This window comes from Ictalurus punctatus, chromosome 1, assembly GCF_001660625.3.
Source record: "Ictalurus punctatus breed USDA103 chromosome 1, Coco_2.0, whole genome shotgun sequence".
NCBI lineage: Eukaryota > Metazoa > Chordata > Actinopteri > Siluriformes > Ictaluridae > Ictalurus > Ictalurus punctatus.
Window position 1 is genome coordinate 3,612,760 of NC_030416.2, and position 19,246 is coordinate 3,632,005.

The 19,246-nt window shown below is 42.6% G+C and overlaps 1 protein-coding gene across 1 annotated transcript in view; it reads left to right on the plus strand.

The window, feature by feature from the left end:
• Positions 1-16,649, plus strand: part of rhbdl1 (rhomboid, veinlet-like 1 (Drosophila)) — a 32,996-nt gene extending 16,347 nt beyond the window's left edge. Inside the window, exons 5-8 of the mRNA XM_053678118.1 lie at positions 6,363-6,475; positions 7,858-7,958; positions 9,813-9,873; positions 12,517-16,649. Of these exons, the coding sequence (XP_053534093.1) occupies positions 6,363-6,475; positions 7,858-7,958; positions 9,813-9,873; positions 12,517-12,788 (547 nt within the window). The 3' untranslated portion in view covers positions 12,789-16,649. The remainder of the gene's footprint in view (positions 1-6,362; positions 6,476-7,857; positions 7,959-9,812; positions 9,874-12,516) is intronic.
• Positions 16,650-19,246: the final 2,597 nt, after the last annotated feature.

Genomic DNA, 19,246 nt, shown 5'->3' on the forward strand with positions numbered 1-19,246 from the left:
CAGTCTGTACTCCTATAGGAAATGAGGGTTTACAAAGGGTTCTTGGTACATTATGGGGTCAATTTGCAGCTTGGAATCCAACCCTGATCATTGAGAACCAGATTTGATGTCGGTTTGGTGTTTTCCTGCTCAAATCCACATGATTCTACTCCTCAGTTAATGGCCATACTTACAAAGTGTGTCAGACCTTACTGTAGATAACGGCAAATCTGCTCGACGCCATTCAAACCAGACCATTATGAGGACTCTGGATTAAAGGAATTCTGTATGCAGTGTTGATATTGATGCAATTCCAACATGATCAACATAGGTACTGTTAGTAGATGTAGTTCCCTAATGAGCAAATCAGAGGCAACAACAGGACAGAACCTTGAAATGACATGAGGAAGAAACCTCGAGAGGAACCAGACTGAAAAAGGAACCCATCCTCTTCTGGGTGACATGAGATCATGGGATTTGATTGCTACTCTAAACAGCCAAACTGTGAAAAGGAAAATTGTACTTCGACAGATACGTACGTAGATGTGTTGAAAGGAGGTTGTTAGGTGTGCACTTTTCATAAATAGTACTGGGAGCTGCGTGGCAATCTTTACGATTACAGCAGCAGTTTCTTGGACGTGAAAAATGTTAGGGCATCCAAGTGAGACTATTTATAAGTGCAGAAAGCTTCAGACGAAGAACCAGAGGAGCAGAGCAGGAGAGTACTGAGGGCTTTAAAATCCAGGATTTATTATTCTTTTTTTTTCTTCTTTTTTTTCTTTTTTTTTTTAAAGGGGGTGAACCAAGACACCACTTGTCATCTCGAGAGGACTGCTGGGAAAAGCACCTCTGCCAGCGTTCAAGTTAAATTGAAGCCTTTTGAGATCATTTGCTATATCGCCTAGCTAAAACTGAGCAGCCAGCGCTCTGCAAATGTGTCAGGCTGCCTGATGGTGTCGGGTGGTTGGTAACCTCACGGGGAGAGACCTGTAACGGATAGAATTGGGAAGGAATCAGGTTAAAAGTAGAGTGAAAAAAGAAAGAATCCTTTAGGGTTTGGTATCCTTCCAATGCGTTCTGCCAATGCACACAAGACATGATGTATGAATCACTTTGGAATGGTTTCCCACTGAAATGGGGTTTCCCTGCAAGCTGAAGGAATACATTTTGAGCGAACGCCGCCAAGAAACCCAGCATCTGTTTGCAGAACAACGAACAAGCAAGCCAAGCTCCAGGCTCCCCCAAGGCCATGCTTTCAGGATTGACAGTACCGTGAAGTGGGAGCCGTAATCAGAAAAACAGCACATACTGCAAGCGTTCTGCTTGTACATATGTTCAAACGCGGCGCGAAATGTCCGTGCGATTGAGAAAGAGAGGTGGCATCATCCACGGAGCTGTTTCTGCAAACAGCAGGAGGTCTGAGAATCGAGGACTTGAGTACCGTAGCTGTGATGCTTCCGAGTCACAGAAGTTAGTCACGCTCGATCTCTTCGCTGCTTAGATTAGCCTGCTATTAAAAATGTGCATATTCTGATATCGTAAGAACCTTGGCAGATTGTGATAGTCATTGTACACACCAATTTTTTTATACAAACAATGCTCATTTACTCACAATCTGCTACCAGTATAGATAAAAGCACAAGATTTGGTGCCAAATCTGAGCGTGATCCTAACCCGAGGGCAAAAGTAAGGTACGAGATTGTTGCTGATGTGCTGTTTTACTCCCATCTGCACATGCCTGTTCAAAATCTGGCCATAAGTATAACAAATGAGGACGAACAAGATGGCTTACACTCAACCAAGTTAATGGAATGATGTTGTTACGTTATGTATATAGATAAAAAATAGGGCCTTAATAATAAATCAGGCTTTATAAACATATCTTGTAACAGAGATCAAGTTGAATAACCTTGCAAGCTAGATATGTCATACTATCTAGCGAGTTACCTTCGCAACTGATTAAGACACGTAACATGAAGTAGCTCGATTTAACTGTTCGGCGAACACAAACAATTATGTAAACATATTGGTTTAGTTATATATACGTAGTGAGGAGAAACTGACAGCATCCTAACCTGAGACATTATATTGCTTATATTGAGGACTAAATTGTTTCTGCATAACATTATAAGCTACACATGGTGCAAGCTGTAAGTGTAGTAGATGAGCGCTTGGTCAGCGTATCCTTCAAATCCTGGCACTTTTTCTTTACAGGAGAGTGCACTGAAACAACAAAAGCAGTGGGATTATCTTAATGATTCAACAGATGAATGAGGTAGTCAATTATTGATCAGTGTGTGAGATAAAAAAAAAAATTAATGCAAAATAATAGGATGTTCTGGATCAAGTGCCATTTTATTTTATAAGCTGTTGAATCATGGAATAAATTTGCAGTGAATTAATCATACAGTATGATAATTGCAAGATGCAGCAATTACGCTAGACTATTATTAAATTGATTTCAACGCTGGATTTTCATTAATACAATCATTGCAGTAGTTATATTTAAATTGTCTCTTGCCTTTATCTTGCTTTGTATTATATTTGACAGAATTTTTTTTTCTGCCAAATATGATATAATATAATATAAAGAAATTTATCTCTCTTCAGTCCACATTTTCTATCCCTGATTTTTTTTTTTTTTTCGGGCATAAAAGCAAGTGTTTGTGTTTATAGTGTTTAAAGTGCTCTTCAGAATCTTTATTCTTAAATTGCTGTCTCTGAATGTGGCACTTTGCTGAACTGAATTATGGGCTTACTTTCACAAAGAAGAGATTTGCTGCCTTGGAAAAGTGGAGCATTAAGACTTTCCAAAATGCTGTTTCAGGTATAACACAATACATAATATAAGCAGTTATTAACAGTTGACTGCTGGGAAAAGCAGACAGAGACACAGTCGAGGTTACAAAAATATGTGTATGCTAACCGAGCTGTCAGACTGCGAGTGTGTTGTCACAGTCAGGTTCATTGTCGGCCTTGCACATTCGCGCTAGTGTTAGAAAGCACAAACTGCTCTGTGCTCGAGCATAAAAAAAAAAAAAAAAAGCTCAGCTTGTCGTTGTAGTGAGCCGACAGTAGTGATGTCGTCGCTGTGCGGGTTTGTGGTTGGAAATGACACTCATGCCTGAAATTAGGTGAAAGTGGATTAAAATAAATAAATAAATAAATAAATGATTCCAGGAATGGTTTAATTAAAATTATAGTGGGGGGTGGGGGGTTAATTTCAGGTCATTTACTCATTAATAAATGCATATAAGCAACGGTTGATTTGCTCCCAAAACATCTCAACACCCCTTTAGATGAGAATGGTTAGTCAGTACTGTTAATAAATAAAAGTAATATGTTGTTGAAATAGTCACAGTATTGATAATAAGCCTAGATTATTTGCTTTTGTTTTGGTTTTGGTCCTGTCTCCAAGCCCCCATTCTTATAAACGGTCGATTACCCTAATGTTTTCACCTGTTCCGTGTCACACCTTGATTAATTTTCTTACACTGTTCTATGGATCAGAATACATTACGATGCTTTTGTATCAAAAAGTCCAAATTTTACTTTCCCGCGTTCTTTGTGTCTTGTTGTATCTCCCGGTTTGGACCCTCAACTATTTCCGTGTTTTGATCATGAATTATCTTAAAACTGGACTATTGCAACTCACTACTCTCGGGCCTCCCAGCCAGCTCCATCAAACCCCTTCAAATGATTCAGAATGCAGCAGTACGCCTCATCTTCAACCAGCCCAAGAGAACCCATGTCACACCCCTCTTCATCTCCCTCCACTGGCTTCCTGTAGCCGCCCGTATCAAATTCAACGCCTTGATGCTCACCTACAAGACCTCGTCTGGAACAGCACCCCCCTACCTCAACTCTCTCCTGAAGGCTTACGTTCCCTCACACAATCTGCGATCAATCAACGACCGAGGCTTAGTAGCGCCTACTCAGAGTGCCTCAAGATCCCTTTCAAGAACCTTCACACTAACTGTTCCTCAGTGGTGGAATGAACTTCCAACCTCAATCCGGACCACAGAATCTCTCACCATCTTCAAAAAACAACTAAAGACCCACCTCTTCCGTCAACACCTAACCAACCCATAACCCATAAAATAAATAAATAAATAAATTTACTCTGGCACTTACACCTCTACTCTGTGCACTTTGCTTCTTCTGGAACTCAATTAATGGATCTTGTATTGTAGCACGACTTGTATTGTTCTCTGCTTGTATTGTCTCATTTGTAAGTCGCTTTGGATAAAAGCTTCTTCTAACTGAATAAATGTAAATGTAAATGTAAATCTTCGTGTTACCGTACCCACCCTTTCGTTTGATCCCAGCTACATCCATTTCACTCCGTTTCTGGCCGCATGCACATTTCAGTCTGATTTACATTACGCCACTGAATTAAAAAAAGAAAACTGCTTTAAAGAAAAAAATAAATAAAGCATCAATACAGAAAACTGCAGCACAGTGTACATTACAGAGAAAACACAGGATCCTCCAGTTTATCAAGAGGGAATTCTCTGACCTCGATCTGACTACTAGTGTGTCGCACTACCGCACAAATGCACACATACACACTGGAGTATAGCACAACTCGAGCCAGCAGGGTCGGAACTCGGCCACGTGAACACACAGATGGAGATTTAAACCCTGGTGGAACGGTTTTACACACTGGTGTGTGCACAGACTAGTCTAGCATGGTGGTAGTTTGCCAATTTGGATTTGGATCAGGAATACACATTTCTACACGGATGTTGACATCTGTACTCGCCCGGCTCGTGCTCATATGCTGCGCATGAGACGTCCTGAATTCTTAGGACAAATTTAGACAAATCAGTAGCTTGGGTAGCTAGGACTATTTGCCAAGCTTTCTGGTGGTTTTTTTTTCATGATCGCCCAGTGGACTCAGTCGGCTGCTGATATAGCAATGATATAGCATTTTCATCAACCATTCCATTGGTATCTTGATGGTGTACCTGTTGCTTGCTAATCATTCCTAAATCCCATTGCTTACTCCACTGCAGACATCAACAGCCTTGCAGGATATCCTTAGTTTGAAGACATGGTTTAAAGGGATCCCAAAGCCCAAATTTCCAAAACACAAACATGTATCTTATATGTTGGCTAAGCCCTATGTTCCCCATTTGAAAAACATAGCTATATGCTAGTGCAGCTCCGCCCGAGTCTAAAGATACCAACAAGCTAAGGCTTAATCTTCTGTAACCACTTTATCCTGGTCAGGGCCATGGCTGATCCAGAGCCTAGAGAACCCCCCTGAATGGGTCGCTAGTCTCTGGAGGCTCCATGCACACAAATTTTGACACTCATTCACACCAAGGTGCTGTGTAGAGCTGCCAATGCTCCTGCCAGCATGTTTTTGTGGTGGGTAAGAGGAAACCGGAGAACCTAGAGGGAACACATAGACAGTAACCTGTACTCAGGAACCAGGAAAAGAGGGAACACTACTTGCTTTTCTATGATGTCATAAGAATCACTTATTGAAGAGGTGGGTGCTCAGTCTGCATTTGAAGGTTGCCAGGAACCCACCTATACAGGCATCCAGGGGAAATTCATTTCACTTCCTGGATCTCACTACAGAAAAGTCTTGAGCCACAAGGAAGACTGTCCAGGACCGAGTTGCAGTATTTGTTGAAATACCAGTGTCTTGAAATTATCCATCCATCCATTTTCTATACCACTTATCCTACACAGGGTTGGGAGGAGCCTGGAGTCTATCCCTGGGGACACCCTGGATGGGGTGCCGACTCATCACAGAGCACAATCACACACCCATTCAAATTTGAAAATGCCACTCGGCCTACAACGCATGTCTTTGGACTGGTGAGGAAACCAGAGTACTCGGAGGAAGCACGGGGGGAGAACAAGAAAACTCTGCGCACACAGAATGGAGGCGGGATTTGAACCCCCATCCCCGGAGGTGTAAGGAAAACATGCTAACCACAAAGCCATCGTGCCCTCCAAGAAAACTGTAAGTAACTGGGTTCTGTTATAGCGGTAACTCGCTTAACCATCACTATGAACAGGACTGAGTACTGATCCTTGAGGGACACCATTAAAGAGTGTGCATTGTGCTGATGTGTGACCAAGCGTCCCTCCTGGTAGAGAGCAAACCGCTGCCGTGCTGAGGCAGTGCTTATCGTGGTTAAATGTCTTGAAGCTACAAAGGGGCCCAGGAGGATCAGGACTGAGGACAGTTTGGCTGATTTAGCGGAATGGAGCTTCTCGGTGTTCAGCACATTGAACCATTCAGTCAATGGGAGGGCAAGATAATGACTTATGATTAGTGCACCTCTGCGCATGTATTTGTGTGATATTTTAGCCTGACTCTTGCCATGAATCTGTGTGTGTGTGTGTGTGTGTGTGTGTAGGTTGGAGCAGCTGGGTTTTAATGCGCTACTCCAGCTGATGATTGGCGTTCCTCTGGAGATGGTACACGGAATTCTGAGAATCAGCCTTCTCTATATGGCAGGAGTGGTGGCAGGTGAGTGTGTGTGTGTGTGTGTGTGTACATGTAATTGTAATTAATGTGTGTATGTGAAAGCGAGAGGAAAAAAGAGAGAGTGTGAAAGAGAGAGTGTTGGTTGTGCTGTGGCTGCACTTTGACTAAATTCAGCATCATATTTATGCCTCATAGATCACTGGGACAATCAATACACACACACACACACACACACACACACACACACACACAAACTCATAAACACCAGCCTGTGCTGCTGTAGTGAATGTGTACCATGAGTGTGGTGTTACGGTATGTGTGTGTGTGTGTGTTGGAATCTGAGAGAGTAGCGAATCTATAATCGAGCCGCAGACAAGGTCATCTCCTACTCGTTAAACGCACACACACTCGTCACAACAATACAAACGTTTACACACTTTGCACACTCTGAGGACGAGAAGAGGAGAAAGGAACAAGTAATGGAGATATAGTGTCAGATAGAGAGACAGACACAGATAGAGGGTAGACAGAAAGACAGAAGGATGGCGAGAGAGAGTGAGTGAGTGCTGAGCCCTGCATCTGCAGCACAGCACAACATGCTGCTTATAGACATCTGTCTCACACACACACACACACACACACACACACACACACACACACACACACACACACACACACAGTGTATGCTAGGTCAATATGTAATTATCACAGCTGATGATTATGTATTTTCCTGCAAGGTTATTTACTGTGCTTGCTTCAGCATGTGATATACATTTGCATTTGCCTCCATGTGTTGTGCGGTGCCAAAATTTACGGTCGAATACCGACGTACGATTTTTTTTTTTTTGGTCCAGGACGTGGAGTGTGAGGAGGAAACGTGAGAGTGAGAGAAGCTTTTTGTGTACAGAAGAGGAAGACGGATTTAATATTTTACCGCCATGTGCTGATATCTTGATGCACTTTTGATGAGGATGGATGAGACGAGCATGTGTGTGTGTGTGTGTGTGTGTGTTCCGCTCCACATCCGAGTGCGCAGTCATCAGCTTGTTGATGTTTTGTGAGATCTCCGGTCATGTTTCAAATCTGCGTAAACGCGCTGTAGGCAACAGAATCATGCTCATTGTTCGATAATGGAGGCATTTGTTGCCATGGGAACGGTTGATCAGCTTTGGTGGATTGGCTGAATTATGGGGTGGAGAGTAAAATACTTCAGCTACTGACATCTCTCTCACACTCATACACACACACACACACACACACACACACACACACACATTCTCTCTCTGCTAACCACTCCCTATCTTTCCCAATATCCCTCCCCTCCTTCTCTCTTTTTATCACTCTTTCTCATTCTCACTTTTCCTTTCTCTCTCTCTCTCTCTCTCTCTCTCTCTCTCTCTCTCTCTCTCTCTCTCTCTCTGCAGGTTCTCTCACTGTCTCTATCACTGATATGCGAGCGCCGGTGGTCGGTGGCTCTGGAGGAGTCTACGCACTCTGCTCTGCCCATCTTGCCAACGTCGTCATGGTAACCAAGCCTAGCCGCCGTAACAACTACGAGTGCATCACTGAATGAATGAGAGAGAGAGAGAATGCGATGGCATAGATGCATTTTGTTTGCTTTCAGCCCGTTTCCCTGGAGACCAAATGACTCTGTCACCTCTCAAACAATCTTGGGTACACACTTTGTGAAAAAGTATTAGCTCCTGCCTGCTTTTTTTTCCCTTTTGTCTAATATTGTGCTCGCATATCCAGTGGATTGACATCATGTTTATTAAAAAAAAACATATCTGCACAATCAAATATTAATTCCTTGGTTCGTTTCCAATCATATGGAGTTCCAGCTTCACAAAATCCACAGAAATATTAAGGCTCATCCAAGAATCATGGCTGTAATCCGTAGCAATATCAGAGTAGCGGCAGCTCATATCCATCTTTCAGACGGGCTGAGGACACAAACAGTATAACACCCGGAGCACATTGATGGGGAAGAAAGAAATAAGATGATGGAAGCAGGCAACAAGCTCTGACTCGGCTGAGAGCTATCGACTCAGAACTATGTACATCACAGTCTCGACTCGAATCGGTGTCACGGACTCGAGTCCGAGCTATATCGCAGACTCGACCCGGAGCTGTAGCAAGGTCTCGAGTCGGAATTATTTCACAGACTCGAGTTGGAGCTGTATCACGGACTCGAGTCGGAGCTGTATCACAGACTCGAGTCGGAGCTGTGTCACAGTCTTGAGTCGGAGCTGTATCACAGTCTCGAGTCGGAGCTGTGTCACAGATTCGTGTCGGAGCTGTCTCACAGTCATGAGTCGGAGTGTATCACAGACTCGAGTCGGAACTGTGTCACAGACTCGAGTCGGAGCTGTATCACAGACTCGAGTCGGAGCTGTCTCACAGTCATGAGTCGGAGTGTATCACAGACTCGAGTCGGAGCTGTCTCACAGTCATGAGTCGGAGTGTATCACAGACTCGAGTCAGAGCTGTATCACAGACTCGAGTCGGAGCTGTCTCACAGTCATGAGTCGGAGTGTATTACAGACTCGAGTCGGAACTATGTCACAGACTCGAGTCGGAGCTATGTCACAGACTTGAGTTGGAGCTGTATCACAGTCTCGAGTCCGAGCTATATTGCAGACTCGACTCGGAGCTGTATCAAAGTCTCAAGTCGGAACTATTTCACAGACTCGAGTCGGAGCTGTGTCACAGTCTCGAGTCGGAGCTGTATCACAGACTCGAGTCGGAGCTGTGTCACAGTCTCGAGTCGGAGCTGTATCACAGACTCGAGTCGGAGCTGTGTCACAGACTCGAGTCAGAGCTAATTCACAGACTCATGTCGGAGCTGTATCAGTCTCGAGTCGGAGCTGTATCACAGATTCGAGTCGGGGCTGTATCACAGTCTCGAGTCGGAGCTGTATCACAGACTCGAGTCGGAGCTGTGTCACAGACTCGAGTCAGAGCTGTATCACAGACTCGAGTCGGAGCTAATTCACAGACTCATGTCGGAGCTGTATCAGTCTCGAGTCGGAGCTGTATCACAGATTCGAGTCGGGGCTGTATCACAGTCTCGAGTCGGAGTTGTATCACAGTCTGTGTGTCTGTGTGTGTGTGTGTGTGTGTCTGTGTGTGTGTGTGTGTGTGTGTGTGTGTGCTCTCTGTGTTCAGAGCCATTCCAAATGTAACATTTATTGTGCCAAATAAAGCTGGAGAGTGTAGCAGAGTGAGTCACTTCAGTTGCATATGGTCTGTGTATGTGAGTGTTTATTTTATTCCATCATGAATCATGAATAGCTTTGATCTCAGCATCACTTTACACACACAAACACATGGATGAGTATGCACTTTCCTCACTAACCATCGTGCGTGTGTATTTCAGAACTGGGCCGGGATGAAGTGTCCGTACAAGTTACTGCGGATGATCCTCGCGCTGGTTTGCAGTAAGTGTCACTAACTGGCCGGGACGGATTTGATTGGCCTTCCGTGTTACAGGAAAATAATCAACGATAGTGTGGTGCGATACGGCCCAAGGCAAAGCGGAGACACTATTTGCCAACACCTATTTTTTTCTTTTCTATTAAATAAAGGCACCTCATACTTTTTATCCATTTAGAGTCGCATTGCATGTTATGGAATGCCCGTGAAACTAGTATTTCCTTCCAAAGCGTTCATCATTCATCAGTAACAGCCAGATCCTCACGCAAGTAAAGGTGCGATGCTGCACGTAGGGATATCACATGACTCACACGATCCTCCTATCACACTGTTCCGTGGCCGCCTTCTTTCTAATTTTATGTTTGGCATTTGATGTGTGTGCTAATTATAACCACGGAAACCTCCCCCTTCCGACAACCATCGTTGTGCCCTTGAACAGGGTTTTATTTAACCCCTGTATGCTCCAGTGGAGTAGCACGTATTCACCCCCCTCCCCCTTGTTTCTCTGACCCCAGACTGTTGGATCAATACAGATAAAAAAAATATATATATTACTTTTGGTTCATCAGATATCCTCTAAACGTCTCAGCAGATCCCAATGGAGATTACAAGATTACTTGTGGGACTTTTTCAGCCCGGGTTATCGCGAGTCCGAGTCAGCATTCGTATTTCTAAATAACGGAGATGTGTTCCGGATGTCCTCGGTATTTCACGGGAATTAAACGGCAGTCCTCGACTAAACTATGCTGTATTATACAACAGCGCTGACATCTGACATTTTGTCGTTGTTGTTTTCAAAACAGCAGTTCTGATCGTTTTCGCAGGTTTATATTATTCCTTACGTGTGCGCCTGAGGATTACTATAATGATCGGTATTGATCCGCACTGAAAGATTATTATGTTTTAATAGTAACGCTATGGGAATAATTGCATATTTCTTTATCTTATCATTAACGCTTACAATAGTTCTGCAGTACGCAGCCTCTTCCCCTCCTGTTCTCCTTCTACCTCTCTCTCGCTCTCTCTCGCTCTCTTTGATATAGTGAGTTCATACTTTGAAATAAGCAGGAAGTGAGGCCATGTTTAGAGTAGAGTGTCTGCCGGATATAAAAAGTCAACACACTCCTGTTAAAATGTCAGAGGTTTTTTTTGTGTGTAAATCCTATCAAATCTTTTTCCACCTTTAATGTCATCTACCAACAAAATTCAAGTGAAAAACAATCAGAAATGGTTCTTTTTTTTATGAGTAAAAGCTGGCGGCACAACCCTTGACTAATCCTTTTCGCTTGTAATGCAGCACTCAGTCGTTCTAGGGAGAGTCTCCTAACTAACCAAATGCATCTTGATTTGGCCAATTTATTCCACTCTTCCGTCAAAAATGATCCGACTGTGAGGGAAATATCCTGAGTAAAGCACTCTTCAGGTTTACAGTTCCACAGCTTTTCCGTAGGATTTACATCTGGGCTCTGACTCTATGCCGTTCCAAAATATCGACCTCCTTCTTTTGAATCCATTCCTTAGTTCACTGGGATTTGTGCTTTAAGTCGTTATCGTGCCGGAAGGTCAAATTTTTCAGCTGTCTAATTGAGTCCTGCAGGTTTTGTGTGAAAATCCCCAGTCCCAGCTGAACAGTAACAACCCCGTAGTATGACGCTACCACCACCATGCTTCACCATGGGTATGATGCTTTCTGGATGATAAGCCATCGTGTTTTTGCGGCAAATATTGCCCAAAAGTTGCTACTTTAGTCTAATCATTGAGATAAATGCTTTGCAAGGTTTATTTCTGTCTTTGGACGTAATTGTGGTCAAAAGAATGCTAAGAACCTGGACAATGTTAATCAGTGGTCCATAGGTCGTGTCTGTTCGGTTTGTATAACCCACCATTTGGCGATAAGGCGAACATGTAATTGTTTTAACACGCGTTCATTTTAGGGAAACTTCTACGACAGCGCTGGTTGGTCACATTGGTATCCATCCATCCATCCATCCTCTATACCGCTTTATCCTTTTCAGGGACACGGGGAAACCTGGAGCCTATCCCAGGGAGCATCGGGCACAAGGCGGGGTACACCCTGGACAGGGTGCCAGTCCATCGCAGCACGTTGGTATTTAACAACGAAAAACGTATAACTGTTGATATTGTGGAGATGTTAATTGAACATGTATGGAAAGAGTCTCCAGTGCCGGCTGGAGAAAGCTGTAACCTTTCCACCACTTGAAAATCGTCAGGCCAAACGGTATTCCAGTTTCTCAGTAATATGACTTTTTCTATCTTTTTACTTTCACGAGACATAAAAAGACATATTTTTTTTTATCCCCCACAAAATACATAATGGAATTTTCTATCGCAAAAGGTCAATTTGAGGAAAACAACCTGCCAGCAGCAAATCTTGCAAATATGTTTGCACCCCAATATCATGTTAATCACTACCATCGTGGCCATAAAGTTGACGGAAGCTTAACTAATGGTCCTCTCATTTTGTTCAGGACACCCGGGGCTTTCATTATATCTCTAATAGCTATTATTTTGTTCAGGAGATGTCTCAAGCGCAAGCCTCACTGACTGTAGAAACATCCAAGGAAATTACTTTAACTTCGTTGTAACTAATAAGTAATCAATTCAATTTCTCATTTTCTCTGCCGTAGTGAGTTCAGAGGTGGGCCGAGCGGTGTGGCTGCGCTTCTCGCCGCCGTTGCCGTCGTCAGGGCCGCAGCCAAGCTTCATGGCCCACCTGTCGGGTGCCGTGGTGGGGATCAGCATGGGCCTGCTTATCTTGCGCAGCTACGAGGAGTCGTTGCACAAGCAGTGCTCGTGGTGGGTCCTCGTCTTCTCCTTCGTCACCTTCCTACTCTTCGCCATCTTCTGGAACATCTTCGCGTACGAGCTGTTAGGAGTCCAAATTCCGCCTCCGCCCTGATGATACGCCCCCGACCGTTTCCTCACTCCGGCTGCAGATGGCCACACAACCTTCAAGAAACTGGATTTCTTGATGGCCTCACTCCCCTTTTTGTTACAGGCTCCGCCCCCCCCCCTTTTGACCAATACTGGACGGATGGTCCAAACAGGAAGATTGGAAATTCTTACAGTGATTTTTTTTCTTTCAGGACTTTTCTTAACGTGTTACTACTTAGACTCTTTATTTACACACTCCCACTTGACCACTTCTAAAGCCAGGAGAGGAAGAAATGAATGACCTTTTAATCACATTGGTTTATTTTTGCTCAATTTTCATCAAAATCCATCCTTTTCAGCTTTCAGTTCAAACGTTATATTCAGCGGATTTTGATTTCATGATTTCAAAATGGTGCGTTATTATTTTTTATTGCTGTTACACTGTCTCTTGTTCAGTGTCTTTGGAAAGCTGAATGGAACTACAGTTTCATAAAGAGTTTCTGATCCTACACACACACACACACACACACACACACACACACACACACACACACACACACACACACACTCCATCTAAAGCCCAGTCTTTCTTTATGCAGCTCTTGCCCTTTAACATCCTTCACACTTCATGAGGTCAGAGGGTAAAGTCCTTGATATCAGCCTTTGAGAGTCACCTGGTAAATGTTGCCTTGGTTACTGTCAGCCATTTGCTATGGCAGCCATTATCAAGGTGTTTTCTCATTGTGGTAGCAATGGTTGAGACAATTGATTGCAAGTATTTTGTAAAAATTCAGAGGAATTGTAAAAAGCCTATGACTGAAATAGTAAGTAAAAAACATATGACCCCTAAATTTCTCATTTTTCAAATGAGCCAGCTGCAATCGTGAGAACGTTTTGCCGAAACAAAGTCCTGCCTTCGAATACACTGAGGCGAAGTCCCAGACGCTAGAGTTTGCTCGTAACCACCATTGCGAAACATAACAAAGTAGACATTGTTTAGTTCACAGAAATACCTCAACGCAAAGAAGGATCCCTAAAAATGAAAATAATGTACAGCTGCCGCAGCTAGCTAAGAGTGTGCTAGCTCATGGTTGACTAGCGAGAAAAAAACTCAGCTAAAGCCTGACAGAGCAAAGTGTCTGTAATCACTTAGCTAATGTTAGACTTTATTTATTTTACTAAACAATCATTCAAATTTTACATTTGCTAACATCACTCACAAAGCATTATGGGTAGCACATTATTGTTTGTGAGAAAAACTTTGTAACATCCACAAAGCTTGATAAGATGAATTCTGTGTTCTTGTGTTTGAGATGTTTTTTTTTGTTTGTTTGTTTGTTTGTTTTTATGGCTGATGTTATAGTAAGAATGCTAGCGTTTGGGACAGACCCTACAAGGGCATTTTTCACTCTAAGGTTGCCAGATATCAGGAAATCTCATCCATGTGAGGATTTCTGAAGGCCTTACACTACAAAGTACTCAATTCTGCAGTGCCAAGTTACCATTCGCTAAGCTGCTAATGTCAAATTGTATATTCAACAAGATTGAATATCTTTATTTTTGTTTACGTTCCTAACTTTCAAAAAAACAGGGGGGTTGTAGGGTTGTTATATGAGACGGGAGCGGGGTGGGGACAGTTGGGTGGTAGGGGGGATGTAGACCTTTTTGAAAAGCACGACAACGTTGCAGGTGTGTGTTGTTGTAAACTTTCGTGCCATGAGTTGTATATTTCTATTTGTACCTCTATTTATTCCAGTCATCGTTCTGTGCTTGCGGCTTCTGTGCATCGAGCTGTGTGATGATGATGATGCGAGATGTGCTTTAAAACAACGCAGCACCTCAAACACACATTACGGTCAAGTCTGTGAGGACTACAAAAAAGGATCAATTGCAATGAACATTGGTGGACCTGGCTGTGTTCCAATAAAAGGCCTTAAATCCTTTTCACTATTCTCTGTCTAAGGCGTAGTCCCTAGCCAAGGTGAAATGCTGGAGGGTGATTTGGGACAACACCACAGTGAGCACAAACCTGCAACCCTTATTCTCATAATGAATACATGATTAACTAATCTACGGTGTCAGGTTGGAACGCTCTTGATTTAAGTCAAGTCAAGCTTTATTTATAGAGTACATTTAAAACAACAGAACTCTTGATGATAGGGAGGACCACTCTTTAACTGAGGGAGGACCACTTTTGATGTTAGGGAGGACCACTTTTGATGTTAGGGAGGACCACTTTTGATGTTAGGGAGGACCACTCTTGATGTTAGTGAGGACCACTTTTGATGTTACGGAGGACCACTCGATGTTAGAACCACTTTTAATGTTAGGGAGGACCACTCTTGGTGTTAGTGAGGACCACTGATTAATTAAGGGAAGACCACTTTTTATGTTAGGGAGGACCACTCTTGATGTTAGTGAGGACCACTCGATGTTAGTGAGGACCACTCTTGATGTTAGTGAGGACCACTCTTGATGTTAGGGAGGACCACTCTTGATGTTAGGGAGGACCACTCGATGTTAGTGAGGACCACTCGATGTTAGTGAGGACCACTCGATGTTAGAACCACTTTTGATGTTAGGGAGGAACACTCTTGATGTTAGGGTGGACCGCTCTTGGTGTTAGTGAGGACTACTGTTTAATTAAGGGAGGACCACTTTTTATGTTAGTGAGGACCACTCTTGATGTTAGGGAGGACCACTTTTGATGTTAGTGAGGACCACTTTTGATGTTAGTGAGGACCACTCTTGATGTTAGGGAGGACCACTCTTGATTTAAGGGAGGATCACCATTGATGTCATGGAATTATAAGACCATGGTAATAACAAATGCTATTTGCTAAAGCAGCACATAAGATTTTTAAGCTTCTGTTAACTTACAGTGTGATATTTGTTCATACCTTCTTCTAACCATGATTTTTTTATATCCATACGAAAGATTAGCTGTCAGGTGGGAGTTCCTCCTTAGTCATAGACCAGCTAGCCAAGTCTGATCCAAAGATGATCTCAATTTCAGCATGCCAGGCTCAGTATTTGTTGCAATTGATCTCCCTTTTATCAAAGCCCTGGAGACACCCAATCCGAGTCTTCAATCCAATCTGTTGATCTACTTATTGCCGGAGTTAGAGTGTGTAGTTGGAACGCTGTGTGGCTGTGAATTTATTGTAGGGCACTGTGTGGAGACTCGGGAGGTAAAAGGATCATGAATCTTCATCAGAGAGTACGAAAAAGCCCATAAGGAAGAAGCGACTGAAAGATTGGGAAATGAGGGACGAGGGAGAAGCGAGAAGTAGGAAGATGATTAACAGCAAGGAGGTGAGGAAGAAGATGAAAATGTTTTGAGAAGGGTGGAAAATAAACTATAATAACAGTATATTTTTTAAAAATGTGTTAATTGGTCCCGAGAGAAACCAGAGTAGCACATCAGACTGTTATTATCAGAGTGTTCCTTATTCTTATGGAAAGGTGTGTAAGTGTCTGTTTTGGCATGTTAGAGGCTGTGAAGTACCATTAGTCGGTACCCTGTGTTCCAGTACTGGTTTAACGACCACTTGTCAACTTCCCTTTGCAATTTCTCCTTGGTTGAGAGGTGTTCGACATCTGCAATGGGAAGTTTTAGGAAAGCGGATAGAAGATACTAAATAAAGACAAGATCAGGGCTGCGTTACAGTATCATTTTTTAGCATGCCCTTGTTGACTTTCGCAGGTAATTTTTTCTTAGGAAAATCCCTGCGTTCATCTTAATGGGCATTATAGCGTAATATTTCAGCTGAGTCAGCACAACTGAAGTTTATTAGATGAGCCACTTCAGGCAACATGGCTGTAGACGTCAGGAGTAGAACCCAAAAGGCATTGAAATCTGATTTCCTTTTTTTTTTTTCAAAAAAAAAAAAAAAAAAAAAAAGGCCAGACAGTGTTGTTTCTAAAAATAAATAGGAGCAATAAAATATAGACGATTTCAAAAATAGGGTCAACACTATTAGATGTGATGGTTAAACCTAGAACCCTAAAGGATTTCTCAGTTCATCCCATTTGGAAAACCCTGAAAATTTCTATGTAGAACTGTACATCAGAGGATTTCCCTATCAGACTATCAGAGACATCCCATTTAGGACACCAAGATCTCTTATAATATACAAGGAGGAACCCTGGAGGAATCCTTTTTTCTAAGAGTTTACTCCCTCTATACAACAGTTTGATAGTAGGTCTTGTCAGAATTCATGGTAGCAAGTAGCATTGAGTAAAACTAAAAGTAGACATTGTTTGGTTCATAAAGATACTGCAACACAAGGAAGAGTTGGTAAAAATCAAAATGCCATAACTAGCAACTTGCTAATAATCTGATAGCTCACAGGCGAGATAGAAAACCTGACAGAACGCCGTGTCTCTAAACAAATATGACCTGTAACTTTGTTACCATAGTTATCTTTACACTTGTTTTCATGAGACAATCATTCAAATGCTACATTTATTGACTTTTGTGAAATGTAACTACTTTATTTTCTGAACCAGATAGGAGGCTAGCTAACTAGCACATACTGTAGGCTTATTAGTAGAACGCTAGTAGTCGCTAGTAGTTAGTACAAAGCTATCTTACCATAAATATCTGCCCCTAAACTTCACCATGTACATTCTTAATAAAATAAGGTCTCCTCAAGGGTTCTACATTGAACTAGTACATTGGTGAATTAGCAGTCTGATGTGACTAACTGTTCTGAAGTAAACAGCTTCAACTACATTGCTGCCAGTGCGCAGTGTAGCATGTATTTCGAGTCATGAGTGGAAGTCAACAAGGGTTGTATATTGACACTTAATTCACTAATGGAGGTGTGTCAATTTACTGTCGTGGCATTCTGGGACGTAACTGTCAGGCCGCTATTTTATCTGGAAACTTCGTCTACATCAAACCACAGCCAATGAGCGCCGTTGTTTCTCAGAGCCAGATCTCCAAACTGAACCGATGCTGTTGGTGCTGCTGTAGTTGTTGATTATAAAGATGCATGTTGCTATGAGCTCATCACTCTGCTCCTCTCTGTGCTGCCATCTTATTTGTAGTCCATACACTGATTTGTAGTCCAAACACAAACTTCCAAATGGTGCCAAGAAACGACAAATCGTTTCAATGAGAAAAAATAAAAATGCAGTTTACAGATTGAAGCTTTGGAACAACAACAAAAAAAATGAATTGCTAAGCATATATTTTATTCCAGTGGGATCAAATATGAAAAGAGATGTATATGTAGTTTATATGAAATTCATTATGTACTTTTTAAATGTCTGAAGCTGAGGCATTTTCTATTGCTGTTTTTTCTCTTCATTTTTTCTTCTTCCTTTGTACCGTTTTTCATTGTATCTGCTTTCATTTTCCAGCTATGAGGAATAAAGAACCAAGCTGTGACTCTGAATGTGTGTGTACAGGAAATAACAGACATACACATTGACCTTCCGTATGGTGAGTGTTGGGTCAAAAAATGCTAATTTATCCCTTACCTTAAATGTGGTCAACCAACCAAGACGTGTTTAGTGTTCGCGTCTTTACTTTTACACTTGTGCTACAAGGGTAACACGGTTAGCAGTTAATAAAAGGATATCTTACTCATATTGTCCCCTAAATATATTCCTCAAAATAATTATCTGGCCTTAGCTTGTTTAATCTCTCGGCCTGGTCTAGCTGGTGGTACGCTGGTCAAGCTTGTTGAAAAGTTTGCCTCCCAGTCTAACAGGGGTTAGTTTGTCTTCTAGCCTGACCAACTAGCCAAACCATCCAGAACCAGCTAGAACCAGTCTACAAATCTTCAAAACCCATCTAAAACCATCAAACCCAACTAACCTGACCAGCTAGAACCAACCTGACTAGCTAGAACTAACCTGACCAGTTGGAACCAACTTGACTAGCTAGAATCAACCTGACCAGCTGGAACCATCGTGACCAGCTACAACCATCCTGACCAGTTGGAACCAACCTGACCAGCTAGAACCACCCTGACCATCTAGAACCATTCTGACCAGTTGGAACCAACTTGACTAGCTAGAACCATCCTGACCATCTAAAACCAACCTGACCATCTAGAACCAACCTGACCATCTAGAATCAACCTGACCAGTTGGAACCAACTTGACTAGCTAGAATCAACCTGACCAGTTGGAACCAACTTGACTAGATAGAACCATCCTGACCTGTTGGAACCAACTTGACTAGATAGAACCAACCTGACCAGCTGGAACCAACCTGACCATCTAGAGCCATCCTGACCAGTTGGGACCAACTTGACTAGCTAGAACCATCCTGACCTGTTGGAACCAACTTGACTAGATAGAACCAACCTGACCAGCTGGAACCAACCTGACCATCTAGAGCCATCCTGACCAGTTGGAACCAACTTGACTAGCTAGAACCAACCTGACCAGCTAGAACCATCCTGACCAGTTGGAATCAACATGACTAGATAAAACCAACCTGACCAGCTAGAACCATCCTGACCA